The following is a 16,657-nucleotide window of genomic DNA, read 5'->3' as shown; positions in this document are numbered from 1 at the left end:
CTGCGGTCTGCACACACGTGGCTCCCAAATGCCAGTGCCACGTTTGCTTGGGTCTGGGTGGACATTTCCACCTCCCTCCGAATTCTGCAATGAAAAGCCCAAGGCCCTCACCTGCCTGGTCAGGTAGGAGGAAACTCTGCAGTGAGTGCACAAAGTCTCTCCACTCTCAAAGTGCTCCCACTCCTTCATTAGCTATGCAGCAGAGCTGGGGAGCACAGTACATTTTCCTTGCCTTTCTGGAAAAGCCAACAGATGACATGTTTTCACCAACACCTCCATAAAGGGCCAGAAATAAAACAGTCTTTCAAACCCAGCTGAAGAAAAGAAATTCCAGCTGCACAGAAAGGGCTGAGGGAGTTTCTGCCCTGCCTCCCGAGCCACGGGAACACCACCTCGGTGTCTGGGAGCCTTCTGTGCTCGTGGGACTGGCAGCTCTGTATGCCCATCCACTCAGCCTGGGCGCATGAGAGGCTGGGTACAAGTCCTGCCTTGTCCCCTGGAGCAAGGTGCCTAGAGAGCAGTATTGGTGTAAAAGAAAGTCCCACGTTTCAGTGAAGCTCTCCTTTAAGCGAAAAAATAATTTTCTTATGCAAGGCTGAGGTTGCTTGTGCCCCTGCCTAGTCATTCTCAGGCACCTCCAAGGGAACTGCTGCGCACCCCGCTCCTGCCTGCAGTCCCCAGTCACCTGCCTGTGGCTTCAGCCTCACACATCCGAGGGCAGAGCCTGCAAGAGAGCAGCGGCACTCGAGCTGCTCACTGGGCACAGCCGGGGTGATGGCAGCGGGTACCGGCGAGGGTGTGGCCGCTGTGTCCCCCAGGAGCACGGCGCGGGGCAGCCTCTGGCCCAGCAGCAGCCAGGAGGACAGCAAGCACCTCGGGCATGGGGGGCATGCTGCGGCTTCCAGAGCCCTGAGCGCATGCTGCAGGGCTTTAGCCAGGCAAAAGCACCATCCCAAATCCCCACCGAGAGGCCCAGAGACCGTTAAAGGCATGGACAGATAATCGGAAATGGACGTTGGCTCTCACACGGGCAGCACAAAACAAACACCGCGCTTTTCCACGGGGCAGAGCGGAATGGAGGAGCTCCCAGCCCTCCCTCCCGGGACCTGAAAAGCCCGTGGGCAGGGCTCGTCCCCGTGCCACACACCCACCTACAACGGTTAGAACATCCTTCTCGATGTCGGCCCTGATGTATATCCGGCCCCGGCGCTCGGTGTGGTCCGTCCCACACAAGCTCGGGACGTTCATCACGCAGCGCTTGTGCACGTTCATCATGCAGGCTGCAGAGAGAAGGAAAGGTTTGCTCAGCACCTCCTGCTGTCCTGCCACAGCTCACAGGGGAGTTGGGGGTGGGCTGGGGGGAAGAACCCCTCTCCCTTTAAGTGAGGATGTTTGCGAGGGACTCGGGGACAAACACGCAGCAAATGGACCTCCAAACCCAGCCGGGGACCTGGGACTCCAGCAGAGCACTGCACAGAGATGGGGCCCCACCAGCATCCCTGGATCTCGCCTACAGACTGCAGGGCTTTTAGCCCTTGCTCTAATTACTCAAGAATTTTACTGATTTATCAGACTTCTCTTCCGTGCCACCCATGGTGCAATGCTGGGAATTCAGCTGGATTCACCAGGACTTGATAAAAGGCATCAAATACCCCCATGCCTTTACCTGTATATATATATATATATGTTAAACTAACTCAGTTCTACTTGGTAACATTTTAAGGTGATAATGAATACACTGTTCCCATAACAGTCAGCAAGCTTCTATATTTATGAGAAAACCAGCACATGGTGAGCACCAGAGTATGCCGTTCCCTGCAGACGGCGTAAGCATGTAAGCAGACGCTGTATATTCACAGTCATTTTAAATAGGAATGTACAAGATTGACTTGGAAAGTAACTAATCTCTCTCCCTATCCCCCCTCTTCCTCCATCCCCCATCTTCTCTCCGTGTAACTCCCCAGCTGTTCCTGTGCCTGAGGTCAGGCTTCTGCAGACCCGAGTGCTGGAGCGGGCTGGGTGCCCCTGCCCCTGCTCTCCGGGTGCCAGCGGCACCCCCAGACCCCGCCGCCAGGTGAGGTCCCCGCTGCTGGCTCTGCCTCCTCTGCTGCAACTACAGCTGCCAGTTACACCACTTACTGTCACATTTCATCCCCTGGTGAATGAGCCCATACAGCAACGACCCGCAGTGGTCACAGAAGGTGGGGCTGGAATACGTGTGGATTTTAAACTTGTGTTTGCTCCGGGGATCCTAGAAGGAAAACAGAAGAAAAAGATTATAAACTTGCATCAAATACTGGCAGGGAACCTCCGTTCACTGTGTTCTGCATGCCAGCTGGCTTCAGAGGTGCCGTTAATGGACTTCAGTCAGCAGCCACCGATTGATGTGGACCTTTTCCAACAGCCACCAAGATCCAGCGTTATTACTCTCTCTCTGTGTTGCTATAACAATGAAAAAGCAAGGCATTGGCTTGTTTAGGGATTTATTGTTTTTAAATAACTTGGTCTTAGCACAGCAAACACCAGGTGAAATTGGTATGTAGAGAACCAAGAGAAGGCCTGGACACCGCTCAAGATGCATGTCAACCCAGCGGGGTAAAGCAAGAAAAAACACCCGTGATGTCCACCAATACTAAGACTAGCCAGTAAACTCCTTTGTGCCCTGGTACCCACCCCTCCCCAGCACGCTTTGAGGGAATCGAGCAGCATAAGGAACACTTCTAATGTCTGGAGCTTTCTTAAAGCCAACTGCCGATGCTCCTGCAGCGCTGCATGCCAAGCCAGGAGCGCCTGGTTTATTGCAGTCACTTTGCAGTCTTGTGCAGCCTTGCAAGCAGGGCCCTGCTTTCAGGAAGCCCTCAGCACCAGGATGCCCTTTTCTGGGCTCTGCGAGCAGCACGTCCTCGCCCTGCCAGCACCAGCTCCCGCGGTGACCCTGGTGCCTTGGCGGGGGTCCGGCCCCAAGGCCCCCCCGGCCTCCTGCTGCTCTGCCAGCAGGGGGGCCCGGCAGCCAAGAGGCTCTCAGCAAGACCCCCCTAACCTGAGGGGGGTCACGTTCAAAAACCTCTGTCCTCAGATGCCGCGAGCAGAGCTGAAGCAAGGACAAGACCACGGCAAGTGCCGGCTGGCTTAATTTCATCTCAGGTTAATTGTTTAGAGGTTAGGGATGAGGCACAGCTCCTGGCTCAGTCATTTGAGCTGACTGGCTTTCTAATGGCCTGGAAAGGTGCCCAGGCATAAGGAAAGTCACCTCTTCGGGACACTATAGGCTAAGTAAATAAATAAAGAGCAGAGTCAGAGCCTAGCATGACATAGCTGCCAGTACAGTACCTTCCCCTTAAATTAATTTTCCTACCACTCTTGCACTGAAGCTTTCAGCTGCATTAACCACTAATGTTCTCTATTCTTTCTCAGTGTCACAGATAACTTGAGCGATACCAGAAAGACGGACAAGTAATTGAGCCTCATTTAATTCAACCTGTTAAGTGCAAGGGATTAGGTACAAGCTGCAGCAAATTTATGTCACTTGAAGCTGGAAATCTCTCACGTTTTACCTGAAGCAAACCTCTTGTTGATACCGAATGCAAGACGCCTCCTCCCAGCAGCTCACCTGTCAGCTGTGTGACAGGAGGCCTAGGAAGAGGGTTCACAATTCACCCGTCTCCTGACAACCTCCAGCTACCAAAAAGACAGTTTGGTAAGTAACAGTGTACCTTCAAGAGCCTTTTACATTCCCCAGAGATGCAAGTGAGCACAGATAACCTAAGTCTTGATGTTAGGGCTACCCCTGGGTCCAAGCAGCCCCAGCTGGGGGGCATTGGCCGACCACCCCCTTGCCCTCATGGCACCGGGGCGATGCCAGCAGGACCCGGGCACCTCGAGCACGAGCCACGGGCCCGCCAAACCCCAGCGCGTGGCACGGGGAGGAATCGCCCCCGAGCGCTCCAATTTCTGTGCTCCCTTCTTTATAGAGATATTCCTGTTTAGGCAAATGAAAGCTTTAGTCATTCATAAAAAACACAAGCTTAATGCAAAGCGAGACAGTTTCCACCTCATGCAAACGATTTTAAATTCCCCCTGGAACTGGGAGTTTCAAAGAAGTCAGAGAGAGACAATCCAGGCACGCAGCGAGCAGTGCTTCAGCGGCAAGATGTGCTGCTGTGGAACAGCCGCAGCATCTCCAAACAGCCCCCAGCGTCCCGAGGCTGCGGGGCAGAGATCCTCCGCTCGGAGGATGCCAGATCCATCACTAGGGCGTTTGGGGCTTTACCCGTTGCTGCCCACCCCCGAGGGGCTGGTTTGCAGAGACCCGGCAGCTGGAGGCAGCCGAGGGCTGGAGCCCAGCAGGGCACGAGGATGACGGAGGAATGGGCTCGGGGAAGGTACAGCTGCTCCCTGAGCACAAGGGAGCAGGAGGGACCTGCCTCACCCTCAGTGGTGCGTTGGAACGTGCCAGAACCTGGAAATTCTGGGTATCATTTTCGAACAAGGCTGAAGTCTTTACACAAAGAGCCTATTTTTGTACCGCAGAGACAGAGATGACGAGATCACTGCGTATGCAGATGCTGAGAGACTTAAAACAAGAACAGTTAAAACGAAGTTTGCCAAGAAAAGAAAATCTGCTCCTCCTTCACTCCTACCAGAGCAGCACGGTCCCCAAAGAACAGGACAGAAAAAGCTTTCTTTGGAGCGGAATTAGAAAATGCCATTAAGAGTGTTTTACTGCACTGAGAAGCTCTGACCTTTCTCATCAGCACTGCCACAGATCTGTCATCCTCCGCGTGGAGAGATGCCTGCATGTCCCGAGGATGGGAGCTGAAATGAGCAGGTCAGCACGTGCGCCAGGGAACAAGAGGAGCAGCTGCTGGCTCTGAGCGGTACCGGCAGGTCCCTACCCATCAGAGAGGCTCCTGCTTCTCGGCTCGACAGCAGGCTTCTGGTGTGCAACGAGCTACTGCAGAACTGCATCTCTGACTTGCAGAGATCTCAGTCGTCACCTCTGCCTTTCATCAGGGTCATACCCACCACCGAGCCCGCTGGATGACTGCCTCGGTGCGAGACGTGCCTTCCCGCGGGGGCTGCTGCAGGAGCCGGTGCTCTCCACTGGCGTGCAGCCGGCAGCTGGGAGCAGCGACCAGGTTGACAATTCACCCGCAGCTCCTGGCAGGCAGGTACCGGTGGCTCTTTCTGTCAGGACAGCATCGCAGCAGAGGCCCAGCACCAGGGCATGAACAGGGTGCGAGCAGAGCACCGTTGTCATACCCAGAACTGCAAACAGTGCACTGGGTGCTGTTTGGGCTTTTATTTACTTCTGCAGTAAATTCAGCTTTGCCTGGCTAAGAGGAGACGTAGCTCAGGAAATGCCTTTGCCTTCAACACGGGGAAGGTGAGAGGTGGGGGGGACCAGAGCCTTCCTTAGGCCCAGAAGCCTGAGCCATAAAATATTTTAAAAACATACCCAGCTCACTCGGGTTCATCTTTAAAATAAGTCACACATGAAGGGCACTTCAGTTTCTTTGCTTTCCTCATGATGATAAAAAAGATAAATAATAAAAATCCCAGGCCCCAGCTCCTGTGGCTTTCTCCCACACCACGACACCATTTGTCCTTCAGCAGCGCGCAGCCATCTCCTCTCCTCTGGGATGCAGGCATCCAGGCTGAGGATGGTGATGCTATTTTAATCCTTTGCACTGACAAAATTTGCTGGACTCTACAGAACAGCCACTGAGGTTTGCTCCAAAATTATGTGCCCCTGCTTTCCATATCTTATTGCAGAGAAAGCCGTAAATTATCTCTTCTGAAGAATTAACGCAGCTCATGTGAAGAGACTATTTTCAAGTGAATTTCATAGCAATTTAGGCAGCTTAATAGCAGAGCTCATACAACACGGTGACAGCTTGCTGTCTGCACCTAATGAATCCCAACCCGTGGACATTAAATCAAAAACCTTGCACTTTGCTCCCACATTTCCCCCAGGGAAAGTCCCCCGTGGTACATAACGAGCAACTCACAGCAGAGGCACAGGAGCGACCTAACAGTGACTCTGAAGGTGACACTGGAATGCAAAGCCTGCACTCCCTCCAGGGAGTATAACTGTGAGGCATCGGGAACACTAACGAGAAAGCTCCAGAAGCATCCTCCTCCTGCACGCGTTCTTGCTGGCGAAACCCAGATACAGCTGGGGGGCAACAAACTGAAGACAACTGCGTCCACCCCGATGGGGACCGGCGCTTCTGGCGAGGACGGGCTGTGCACAGCGCAGCTCTGCGCCTGCCTGCACCCAGGCTCCGTGTCCCAGCCCTGCAGCCGCTCAGCCCCAGCCTCCAGGTCTCTTGCTTTTCTACCCTTCGCAGCACCGCAGCCGGACAAGGCCTCGGCACTGGAGGGCCCGGGGGCTCGGCTGTGCAGGCACGGCCATGAGCATCGCAGCTGGCGCTGCTTCAGTGTCAAACACACGGCCGCAGGTAAAACCTGCCTTTGGCAGCTTTCCTTGGCAGCTTCCAGCAACTTAATACATTTTTATTGACAAAAGATCTCATCTGCTAGTCAGACAACCACAAAGGGACACAGATGACAGTTATTCTTCTCTTGCTGCTGCCAACACTGAATAAAATACACTCCGCTTACTGAGCAGCAAAAAGACAAACTCTGCTTTTTTTCCCCAAGCAGCACGAGCATCTCAACATTATTTAAAAATGTTTATTAATCGTTCACATGGTGTGAGAGCCACTGTTCCTGTTTAAGCTAGCTGCATGGAGCAGGCTCCCCCAGCCCTGTCTGCACAGGCTGCAGCCTGGAGGCTGCCCGAGGGCACTGGGAGGCCTCCAAACTGCCCCAGCCCGCCGGACACGCTGTTGCTGGATGCCCCTCACCAATACTGCTCAGGTGGGCACGTGTGGCACCACCCGCTTCTGCCCCCCAGATCGTTTTGCTCTGCACACACCAAGCCAGGAGGTCTCTGGGGATGCAGGCTGGGCGCAGACCCAACCTCAGTCTCCCACCCAGTCATTTAACGGGAGGCTGCAATCTTAACAGACGTAACTAGACACACACAGCTCCCCGAGGAAACAAGAGAAGAGCTTTTCAAATTGCAGGGCTGAAGACAAGTGCAAACTGGCAGGCGAACGAACTCGGCTCTGGCGGAGCCAGGGAAGCACCAGAAGGTGCTGGGAGGGAGCAGCGCCGATACATCTTCATCCCACAGGAACTGTCACCGGCCGTCTGCGCCTGCAGCGCCTGCAGGAGGAGCCAGCATGTGCCCTTGCACGAGGGGCAGATGGCACCCGCCGAGAGCTGGAGAAGTTAATTAGCACGACGAAAGCGAGCAGCAAGTTGCGGCGAGGCGCCGCCGTCCTGCACGGAGGGGCTGGCTGCAGCCCCCGCCCCTGGACGCAGCCCGGAGAGCAGAAACCTGAAGGAGCTGCTGGTTCTTGGGCAGCACAGGCGGCGTCTGCTTCTGCTGCCGCTGAGAGCTCGCTGCTAATTGTTGCCATCACACGTTTACCCAGATGCTCCAGAGAATAACGCAAGCTTTGACAAGTTGAGGAACATCCCCAGCCCCTGCTGCAAGTGTTGGTGCGGCAGCTGGTGATGGGAAGCACAAAGGGATGGGCATATGCAGGACAAGGAGCACCCACTGACACTGATTCTAGAAGCACCAGTAGGGCTACAGCTCTAGCATTCCCCATGAAGCTTCTCTCTTCTAAAAGTAAATGACAATATGTTTTTCAGCACACACACACAATTCTGGATCTTTTCACGAAAGGAGGAGTCCAAGGCAAAGATGAAATGGTTCTGCCTCCAGCAAGCAGAGAGTGTGGACAGGGCATGGGTACCGCACCAACAGCACCGCAGATATCCTATCCTAAAGCTGCAAGTGCTGGAAAAAATTAAAAGCAAAATCAAAACGAAGCTACAGTGGCCTGTTATCTTCCTGGAGCAACTCGGATATTTATTAATGCATCTTGATTAGATGACCTTTAACAGGATAATGCAAAGGAGGTCATTTTCATGATTATTTTGTCTACAATTTAAATAATTATGCATTCTACTAATAGCTCTGACTATAATTAGGTTTGCCAACTGCATTACATTATACATGCCTGATTTCAGCTCCTGAAGACCTTGCCATATTTCAGAAAACTTCAGCTTGAATGGGCATGCTAACTCTGCCTCCTGCAAACAGGAGAACACAGGAGTGTCAGAGCTTGTAATAAAGAACAGCACAGCTTAATACGTTTGTGTTAATAAGGGTTTCAACCACATTAACATGAAGACTATGGCAAAGCTAAAACCTTCGGCAGGAATGCAAGGCAGGCAGCAGTTTGAGCACAGTGCAGCATGGGCACCGTGTGTGGCTGTAAGCAGCAGCACCCCAAAGCCCAACACAGGGCACATTTGGACTGAATTAGTGAAGTAAATGGCAAAAACACCACTGTCTTCAGCTAGTCAGCTGCATAACAAACGTACTGTCCTCAGCAATGTTGATGGCCAAACACAGACCCACTGGAACATCTCCAGACATCAAAAGCAAAAAAATCCTGCCGTGACTTAGGACCAATCTAGCATGAAAACAGCCCCAGCAGCTTCAGTACCAGCATTTGTATCTAGAGCTTCAGTCTCCATTGTGAGAAGCTTTTTTTTTTTTTTTTTTTTTAACTTAAAAGCCCTATCATCTCTGTATAATTAGTCCTCCTCTCCTGGGTGGAAGACTCATACTCTGTAGGCTTTGCAAGGTTAAACACATGCACGTTCCTCCAGGAGGTTCAAACACAACCAGATCAAACAGAAAACTGCTCCAAAGCAGAAGTAGTCAACGATAACAGAAAGACTTTGACATTTCACCGCTCTGCAGTCTTGTTACACTCTGAAAAGTGGAAAATGTCAGCCTCCTCCCAGGGCCATATGCCTGAGACATGCACAAACCACCGTCCCATAAAACACTTCAGCATATACTTAGCTTTGAACAGACAATAGTTTTAAGTAACTAATATCACCCAGCTGCTTAGAATTAAGCATCCACATGTACCACAAGTACTTCACAGGATGCAAAATGTTGTTTTTTTTTTTTTCATTGATCCTGAAGTAACTATGAAGTACTAAAAGATACAGAGATCAAGCAGAAAAACTAGAAATTTTTAAAATATATTTTTCCATTGGCTCTGTGGCCAGCATACCAGAATACAGCAGCTCTGGGGATGAGAACCAGCAGCCAGCTGGGCTTACAAGCCCCAGACCAGCCCGGGACCTGGCTGAAACTGCTGCATCCCATGTCTGCAGCTCCCGACAGCACCGCCCGTGTCAGCTGCTGCTCCGCACCGACCCTGCGGATGCTGAGCACTGGGATGCCATCTCAGGGAGATGATCTCTTCCCTTGCCAGCTCAGCAAAAACACGTGGCCCATTGTAATGAAGAACATACTGTAAAGTTTAAACAAATGCGATAAATTAAACTCATTCTTTCTGCAAGATTTAATTGGATATTAGTATTTGTGAAAGGAATGACAGTTACCAGATTGCTCCACAGACCAAAAAAAACATAGCTAAAATTGTTACAACCTAGATTCTATCAGTGTTTGACATAATTACAGGTCGCTCTAGACTCATGCCATGGTTATTAGCGACAACAGAGCAGAGGAAAACTCAAGCTTCGCATTAGTTCGGAAGGAAGCCCTGTCCCCAGTTGATTCCCAATGTAGACAAGGCATTGTTATTTGCCAAAGCAGTTTTCTGTCTCCTGATTCAAAGCTTCTTAAGGATTAAATTGCTGCAAGAAGCCTGATTGCCAGTGCAGAAGGAATAAAGTTTGCCCTGCATGCATCCCCCCGTTAAATCCCACCTGACAGCCATCCAGGCGTACAAAACAGAAGATCTCCCAGAGTTTCACAAAATAACATCCAGGTACAAAAGGGCCATTTTTGCTCCCTATTTTAAGCCTCGAGCATCTGCATTCCTCTCTCCATTTTTGGAAATAATGTATTAAAATGAACTAACACCAGCTGGGCAGCCTTTACATGTCCGCTTGAGGAGCCACAGTGGCAACACTTACCAAGCAATAACGGCAAGCTATAGATAATTTGATCCGGGGCCTTTAGGCACGTCCTGGTGCCAAGTGGCACCTCTAAAAATGTGACAGTTTAGATTTAAGTTAGATCTTTCCCTTTCCAGGCAGAGGCTACCCACGGTTAACCCACAGTTGGACGTGGAGGCAAACTGCTGGTAATCAACCGGCCAAGGGGGCTGCACACTGGGACCGGGACCAGGCTGTCAGATGCTTCTCGTTTCTGCTTGTTCCCTCCAGCTTGGGCAGGGCTGGTGGGGAGAAAGCATGACATCAACCCCCAGCCAAAACCGCACAGAAATGGGCAAAACATCTCCCTGGCACCTGCTGCCTTTGCTGCCTGCTGTGAGCTGCTGTCCAGATGATGAGCGAGGACGAGGAAGCGGTGCCTGGGTGGGCAGGCTGCCCAGCTCCCGTGCACGGCTCAGGAGGTGGCATCTGGCTCGCAGCTCTCCCACTGCCAAACCCCATTTTCCTTGAACAAGGTTAAGTGGTTTCAGCATTTCAGGATCCTTCGTTCCGTCTCCCTCTGCTGCAGTCACGTTTGCTGGCACCTTTCTGCCACTTTCACACCACATCAGGAAGTTTTCAGCTCTGCCGCCTGTGAGCCCTGCGCAGCGCCCCGGGGCCGGGGCTGCAGCAGGGGCAAGGGGCCAGCACCTGGGGGGCAGCGTGCGGCTCCCCAGCAACCCCAGCCACTCGTTCGTGCTGCCTGGCGCTTATTTGCAGCTCCCAGAACTCAAGCAAACAGACCTCAAGTCAGCACCCAGAGCCAGATGGGCTTTAGCTTTATGCTTAGCAGGAGAAAAGCAAGCAGGCCCCCTCTGGCACCAGCCAGAACACGGGACCATGCTCTGCATTGGTGCTCCAGGCATGTCCAGGCCAGCGGGAACAAAGAGCTGGTGCTGGGGTCCTGTCCTGACACCCGGCCAACCCCACGTCGTGCTCAGCACCCAGCCTCAGCAGCCCCCCACTCCTTGCCCAGAGCAGCCAGCACCTGCCGCTGCAGGCAGACGGGGCGGGAGCCTCCAGGCTCTGCTCAAGCAGCATCTCCTCCTCCAGCTACAGCAGCCTCAAATTTCATCTCTGCACACACAAATATCTAAATATATACCTAAATGTATATATTTTTAGATACATGACATACATCTCATAGCCTGAGCCAGGTCTGCAGGGTACAAGTGGGTCTTGCTGCCATTTTCTTCATGAGTTGTAGATGACAGAGTAAAGGAGAGAAAGTGCCCGCGTTAGAGCTCAGCCGGCAGCTGCAAGGAATCTCACAGCGTGACACTACTTAGCAGTGAAGGGCACTGCAAAGCCTCCACTGTGCTGGCTGCTCACGAGCGGCCCTGGGCACCCTGCTCTTCTCTGCAAGCACAGGGCGGCAGCAGGGGGACCACTGGTGGCAGCAGCTCTGCTGCCTGACCTGCGTGCTGAATTCTAGCACAGGAGTGTGCATACAGAAGAGCACATTCCTGTGCTAGGATGAAAAGGTTTTCCCTCATTTATTAACAGACTTCTAAGAAGGTAAAGTATAAAGACCACAATGTAAAAAGGAGCAGGGTGTCAAGGGCAGACGGCTGGGCTATGCTTCTCCCAGCAGCCGGGGGATGTTCCTGCCCCCCTACCCGAGCACAGAGCACCAGGACAGGTAGGTGCCTGGGGAACCCCTGGGCTGGGCCACCCCACACAGTCGGAGCAAGCAGAAAAGCTTCCCAGTGCCCCTTGGCCCCGACACCAAGACCCTGGGGCAGGCGAAGCAGAGGGGGACCATTTGCACTGGTTTTTAGCCACATAAATTCAGTGCTATTTCAATGACAAGCATCAGAGCCCAGGCTCCAGAGGCAGCGGGTGCCTCCAGGGGTGACTCAGAGCCCCCAGGGCCAGCTGCACTCACGCCCCCCCAGCCTCCTCGGCAGCCTCCCGGCAGCACAGGAAGCCCGGTGGGTGAGCAGAGACCTCCCTGTGCAAGGAAGGAAGACCTCGCCCCCTCTTCGTCACCACGGGCTTAATTGCAGCGTGCTGCAGAGAAATTGCACGCTGCAAAGCCCATCACAGCACTGCCACGGCTCGGGCCAGGGGCACGTCTGCCACCGGGGCCAGGAATAATGCTGCGGCATGCCCCGAGCTCAACATGGTCAGACGGGGCACAGCAGCCACTCCGGACCCTCCTCCTCATACAGAAGTGCCACGGACCAGCAGTCCTCAGGATCAGAGCATTTGGGGACGCGCTAGTCTCCCTTAGGTTAGCATCTCTACCGCATCTCCTTTTCCCCTCCACTAACTGATTTGTAAGGTTCAATAGCTACCAATATGCTGCAATTAGCAGCAGTCCCTGCGGAGCTGAAAGCCTTCCGTGAGAAAAGCAATAGCCATATGCAAAGTGCCGGGGGGGGGGGATTTAAAAAACAACACAGAGTACCTTGTCTAATTGTCTGGTGGGAAGTGAAAATAAAAGTGGGCTTATCGAAGTGCGCACGAGTCCCACCGTGCAGCCCGGGAGAGCAGCGAGCACCACGTCCCAGCAGGACAGCGCAGCCTCTGGCAGAGTTTCTGCATGAGGAGAGCCGAGCTAACGGCCGCTCCAAGAGATGTTGTAAGAGAAGGGCTTGCTACACACGGGCTTAATGCCCTGCATGCTTTGAAGCATGCTCCTGACTGCCCTTAACCAAGAAGCCTCAGAGCAGTGCTCCCAGCACCCAGCTTCCAGCCCGGAGAACTGGGAGGCACCAAGCAGAGCAGCTTCCCTGCCCTCAGCCCTGGGAACACCCAGGAGCTTCATTTGCCTCTTCCTCCTTTGACAGCACATTGACACCACCGCTCTGCCAAGCATCCTCCCTGGAAGCGAGGAGCACTGTCAGGAAGGCTTCAGCACACTGGAGGGCACTGTGCTGTGCAGCCTGAGGCTGAGGAGCTGTGAGCAAACACGCCCCAAGAAATCTGTGAAATTCAAGCTGGGACTCGACTATGAGCCTTAAGAGGGATTAAAGCAAGATGCATTGCAAGAAAGCACACACTCCCTTACTGTCAGCTGGCTGCATGCTCTGTGCTGCCACGGAGCCAGCTGCACACACACGTGAGCCCTTGCGAAGCATTCAGAGGTGTGCTTCCAGTCCAGCTCCTGACCCCCATGTGGTGATGCAAAAATGCAGCCTGACCCGAAAGACTGTACATGTGGACCAGGCTGGGCATTGAGATAAAGTCACTGTTCTGCTGGAGGCAGAGCGAGCAGCTTCCAGAGCAGTGCTGGGGCCTGGGGGCGTCAGGCACCAGCCCACCCATCGCTGCTGCCAGGGTCCCTGATGCCAGCTCCGTGATGGAGCTACCCTGCTGGTTCTTCGGGACCAAAGCCCAGCCAGGATTGCTCCAAACCCAGTAAACTCATACAGAAGGAGAAGTCAGGCAGAAGGGGGAGACAGTAAGCCTGGGTTCTGGTTTGGCTGGAAAAGTAAAGCAGTTTTGGTAAAGGATCCCAGACCACCTTGACTGACGCTCAGCCTTCTCCGTGCCCCCCCAGACTCTATCCCACCAGCACGAACAGTCTCTGTCTCCCCTGCAGACATCTCCTGTGGGCCAGGGAGGAGCCTCAAGTCCAGGGCCGGGCAGGACATGTCCCAGCTTCAAACACCCTCAGACACACAGCACTTGCCCTGCGCCCTGCCCAGGTCTGCCCCTCTCCGCCAGCCGGGCGAGTGGCACATCCCCAGATCCCAGCACCAGCCCCATTCCGGGCAAGGCGACTGACAACGTGTGTGTAGCCCCCACCTTCAGCTGTGTGCTGCACTTCCTGCTCCCACTGGTTCTATTTTTAAGGGTGAGAGTTCTGGTGCACTGTAGTTTCCCCAATTCAATCTCTTTTCTCCTAGCAGTTCCCCAAATTAGCCAGTTTCCACGGTAAAACACACAAACTGCCAGACAGACCTGAAACGCTCTGGCAGAGCCGTGCAGAGAGGTTTGAGTGAGCTCTGCTTTGCTACTCCAGCTCTGTCACTCGCCCCCAAAAGCACTGGGATCCACCAGAAAATTACACCCTTGTGAAAATAAGGATGGGGACATAAAGTCAGCTGGCTTGGGAGGGGGCGAGGGGGAGTGTTCTGCATTTTCGGTCGTGTTTGCTTTATGTATTTTGTTTAAAGGAACATCACTATTGCTTTCTGAAAGTCACATCTAAACTGGTATTATCCAGTAATTTATTTTTTTTGTCCTTGATGATGCTGCCTTGTGAGTTTTGTGTTTTCTGTCTGAGGGAGTCAGAGCCTAGGAGGCAACACCCACCATGCAAATCACAAGCAAGCACGACATGTGTCTTCAGGTTTTTTCCTGAGCAGACCAACAAACATATGTACCGGCTTAATTAAACCTGCAAGATGATACGAAACAGAGTCTTGAAAAAGCAACGTCTGCTCTTCCTGATAAGGGCCCCAGGTTGGCACCAGGGAACCTGCACGCGAGCAGCTGAGAGCCGTGGGAACCGGTAATGCTGAGCAAACACAGGGCAGTGCAGAACCGACACCTAAACAATGATGCGGGGCAGTGATGCCTTCAAAAAAAGTAATGAGCTGAGGAGGAACAAGGACAGGCATATATCCTGAGGCTAACTCCAGTCTAGTAAGCATCTTTTAACTCCAACACAGTAAGCACCTTTTAAATGACAGCTAATTCTTCCAGGTATACCATTTATGACAAAAGGAATTGATCAACACATTGAGCCAAACCTTGCCAGAAGAGAGAGCATTCTTCAGCTCAGGGCACATTGGCTAAAGTCATCCACGGGAAGATTAATACATCTTTTTAGTGGTCAGTGCTTTGTGCATGTTAATTAACCCGAAACATAAAACATGGTTCACGTGGCAGCCCCTCGATGGGAAAGCTGAGGCTGTGACTCAGGGGAGATGAGGTAAGGCTATCGGCTGTTGTCCCAGACTGAAACGTCTCTGGATTCCTGCACATTCTCCCTGAGCTGCTGAGAGCAAGTTATTGGGGGATCTGAAAATATTTTGAGTGTCTCGAAATATACAGGAGCCCACACAGCCATGATAACAATGAATTAGAGGTGCACGTGAAATAGCGTCACAGAAGTGTCGTCAGCCACGAAAGCTGGAGGAATGCCTTCTGCAAAGTGCTGTGAAACAAAGCAACCCAAACACCAGTCGTGGCACTGGGCTGGTTACTTACATCAGAGGCAGGGCCCTTATCAGCGCCGGGGCACGAGAAGGTAACGAACTCATGGCACCGCTTGTGCACGACGAAGCAGCAAACTGCAGAGAGAAGACAGGGACAGCATCAGAGGCGCGTTGAGATTTTGCACCACATGAATCCAGAACTGAAAAAATAAAAAGCAATTAGGTTGATTTACGAGAAGAGGCATCTAGGACTCTAGGCAGTTGTTTTTTTTTTTTAAGATTTAAAATTCTGCTACAGATTTCTTTATCGACTACTGTCAACTGGACCAGGCATTTCAGTAAAACTAAGCAAAAGCAAAATGTTGAAGAAACATCAGAGAAGGGCTGGGAACCCTTACATTCACTTTGAGCTCATTGTCACTTGCTGAAAGCACGCTGAGGTCACCCCCATGTATGAGAAGAGGGAGTAACTGGCATACGTGGATATCTGAGCTGAAAAGTTCATGTGTCCAAAAATGGAAGCCTGTACCGACGAGAACAGGTGGGCAATTTTCCTCCCACAGCCCTGCTTTTCTTTAGTAACTCCACAGCCTCCATTTGCCAGACCAGAAGACACGTACTTCTCCCTCTTCTCCCTCCTCACACACGCACGTAGATGACAAAGTCAATCTTCTGGGTGCGGCGCAGTAAATTAATCCCAACGTGCCATCACCCAGACTTTCAAGCATGAGTATCCGGAGCTAAATCCACATCCCTTAAACCAGCAAACCCTGACAGCACACACTAATCTGAAGCCGCCAGCAGTGTTTTGCAGTCTGTGCAGCCAACGCTCTGTACTTAAAGGCTAATTTTTCCCCACGCCACGTGCACACCTTACTTGCAGCGACAGGCACCCAGAGGCCACCCGCACCAGCCACCGCTGCGGGCAGCGCCGCTCGCAGGAGCCGGTCCCAGCCCTGGGGACTGCTGGTTTTCCTAGCAGAGCCGAGCCGTGTCGGTCTGTGCTTTGTGTGAGTGAAACCTGGGCACTGAGCTCAGCTGTGTCTTAGAGCTCTCTTGCTGCTACATCCTTTTCCCAAGGGCTGTAGTTATGCCAAAAGCAAGAGCAACAACAGACGAGCTGCGCTGGCTGAGGGGGTTCTGAGAAACTGAGCACGAAAAGCAAATTGAGGCGCACCTAAACGAAACAGGTCTCAATTGCATCCGCATAGGATTGTTCTTAAGGAACGAGAAACCAAGTGACGTTTCCCATTAAACTCACAATCCCCTTATCGTGTCCTGCTACATACAGTTTTAAATTCATTTTCCTTTTCACATTTTTCATTATGAAAAGAACAAACACAGAAGGTTGGAGAGGCACAGCAGCTGCCAGGAACTCTTTCCTCACAGGACCTCTCACTTGCTTTTCTGAGTCTAACAAATAAACATTTCTTGAAAACATTGTTCACCATTTCTGTCATTTGTATACGCAGACA

General features: G+C 52.4%; 1 protein-coding gene across 2 annotated transcripts in view; it reads right to left on the bottom strand.

The window, feature by feature from the left end:
* Nucleotides 1-16,657, bottom strand: part of PRKCB (protein kinase C beta) — a 119,208-nt gene that overhangs the window by 56,678 nt on the left and 45,873 nt on the right. For both annotated transcript variants that reach the window (XM_040574215.1, XM_040574214.1), the window contains exons 3-5: nucleotides 15,235-15,317; nucleotides 2,140-2,251; nucleotides 1,152-1,280 (exon numbers count right to left, since the gene is read on the bottom strand). In XM_040574215.1, the coding sequence (XP_040430149.1) occupies nucleotides 1,152-1,280; nucleotides 2,140-2,251; nucleotides 15,235-15,317 (324 nt within the window). The remainder of the gene's footprint in view (nucleotides 1-1,151; nucleotides 1,281-2,139; nucleotides 2,252-15,234; nucleotides 15,318-16,657) is intronic.

Source organism: Cygnus olor, chromosome 15, assembly GCF_009769625.2.
Source record: "Cygnus olor isolate bCygOlo1 chromosome 15, bCygOlo1.pri.v2, whole genome shotgun sequence".
NCBI lineage: Eukaryota > Metazoa > Chordata > Aves > Anseriformes > Anatidae > Cygnus > Cygnus olor.
The sequence above is the reverse complement of the archived record's forward strand: the minus strand, read 5'-3'. Positions and strand labels throughout refer to the sequence as shown.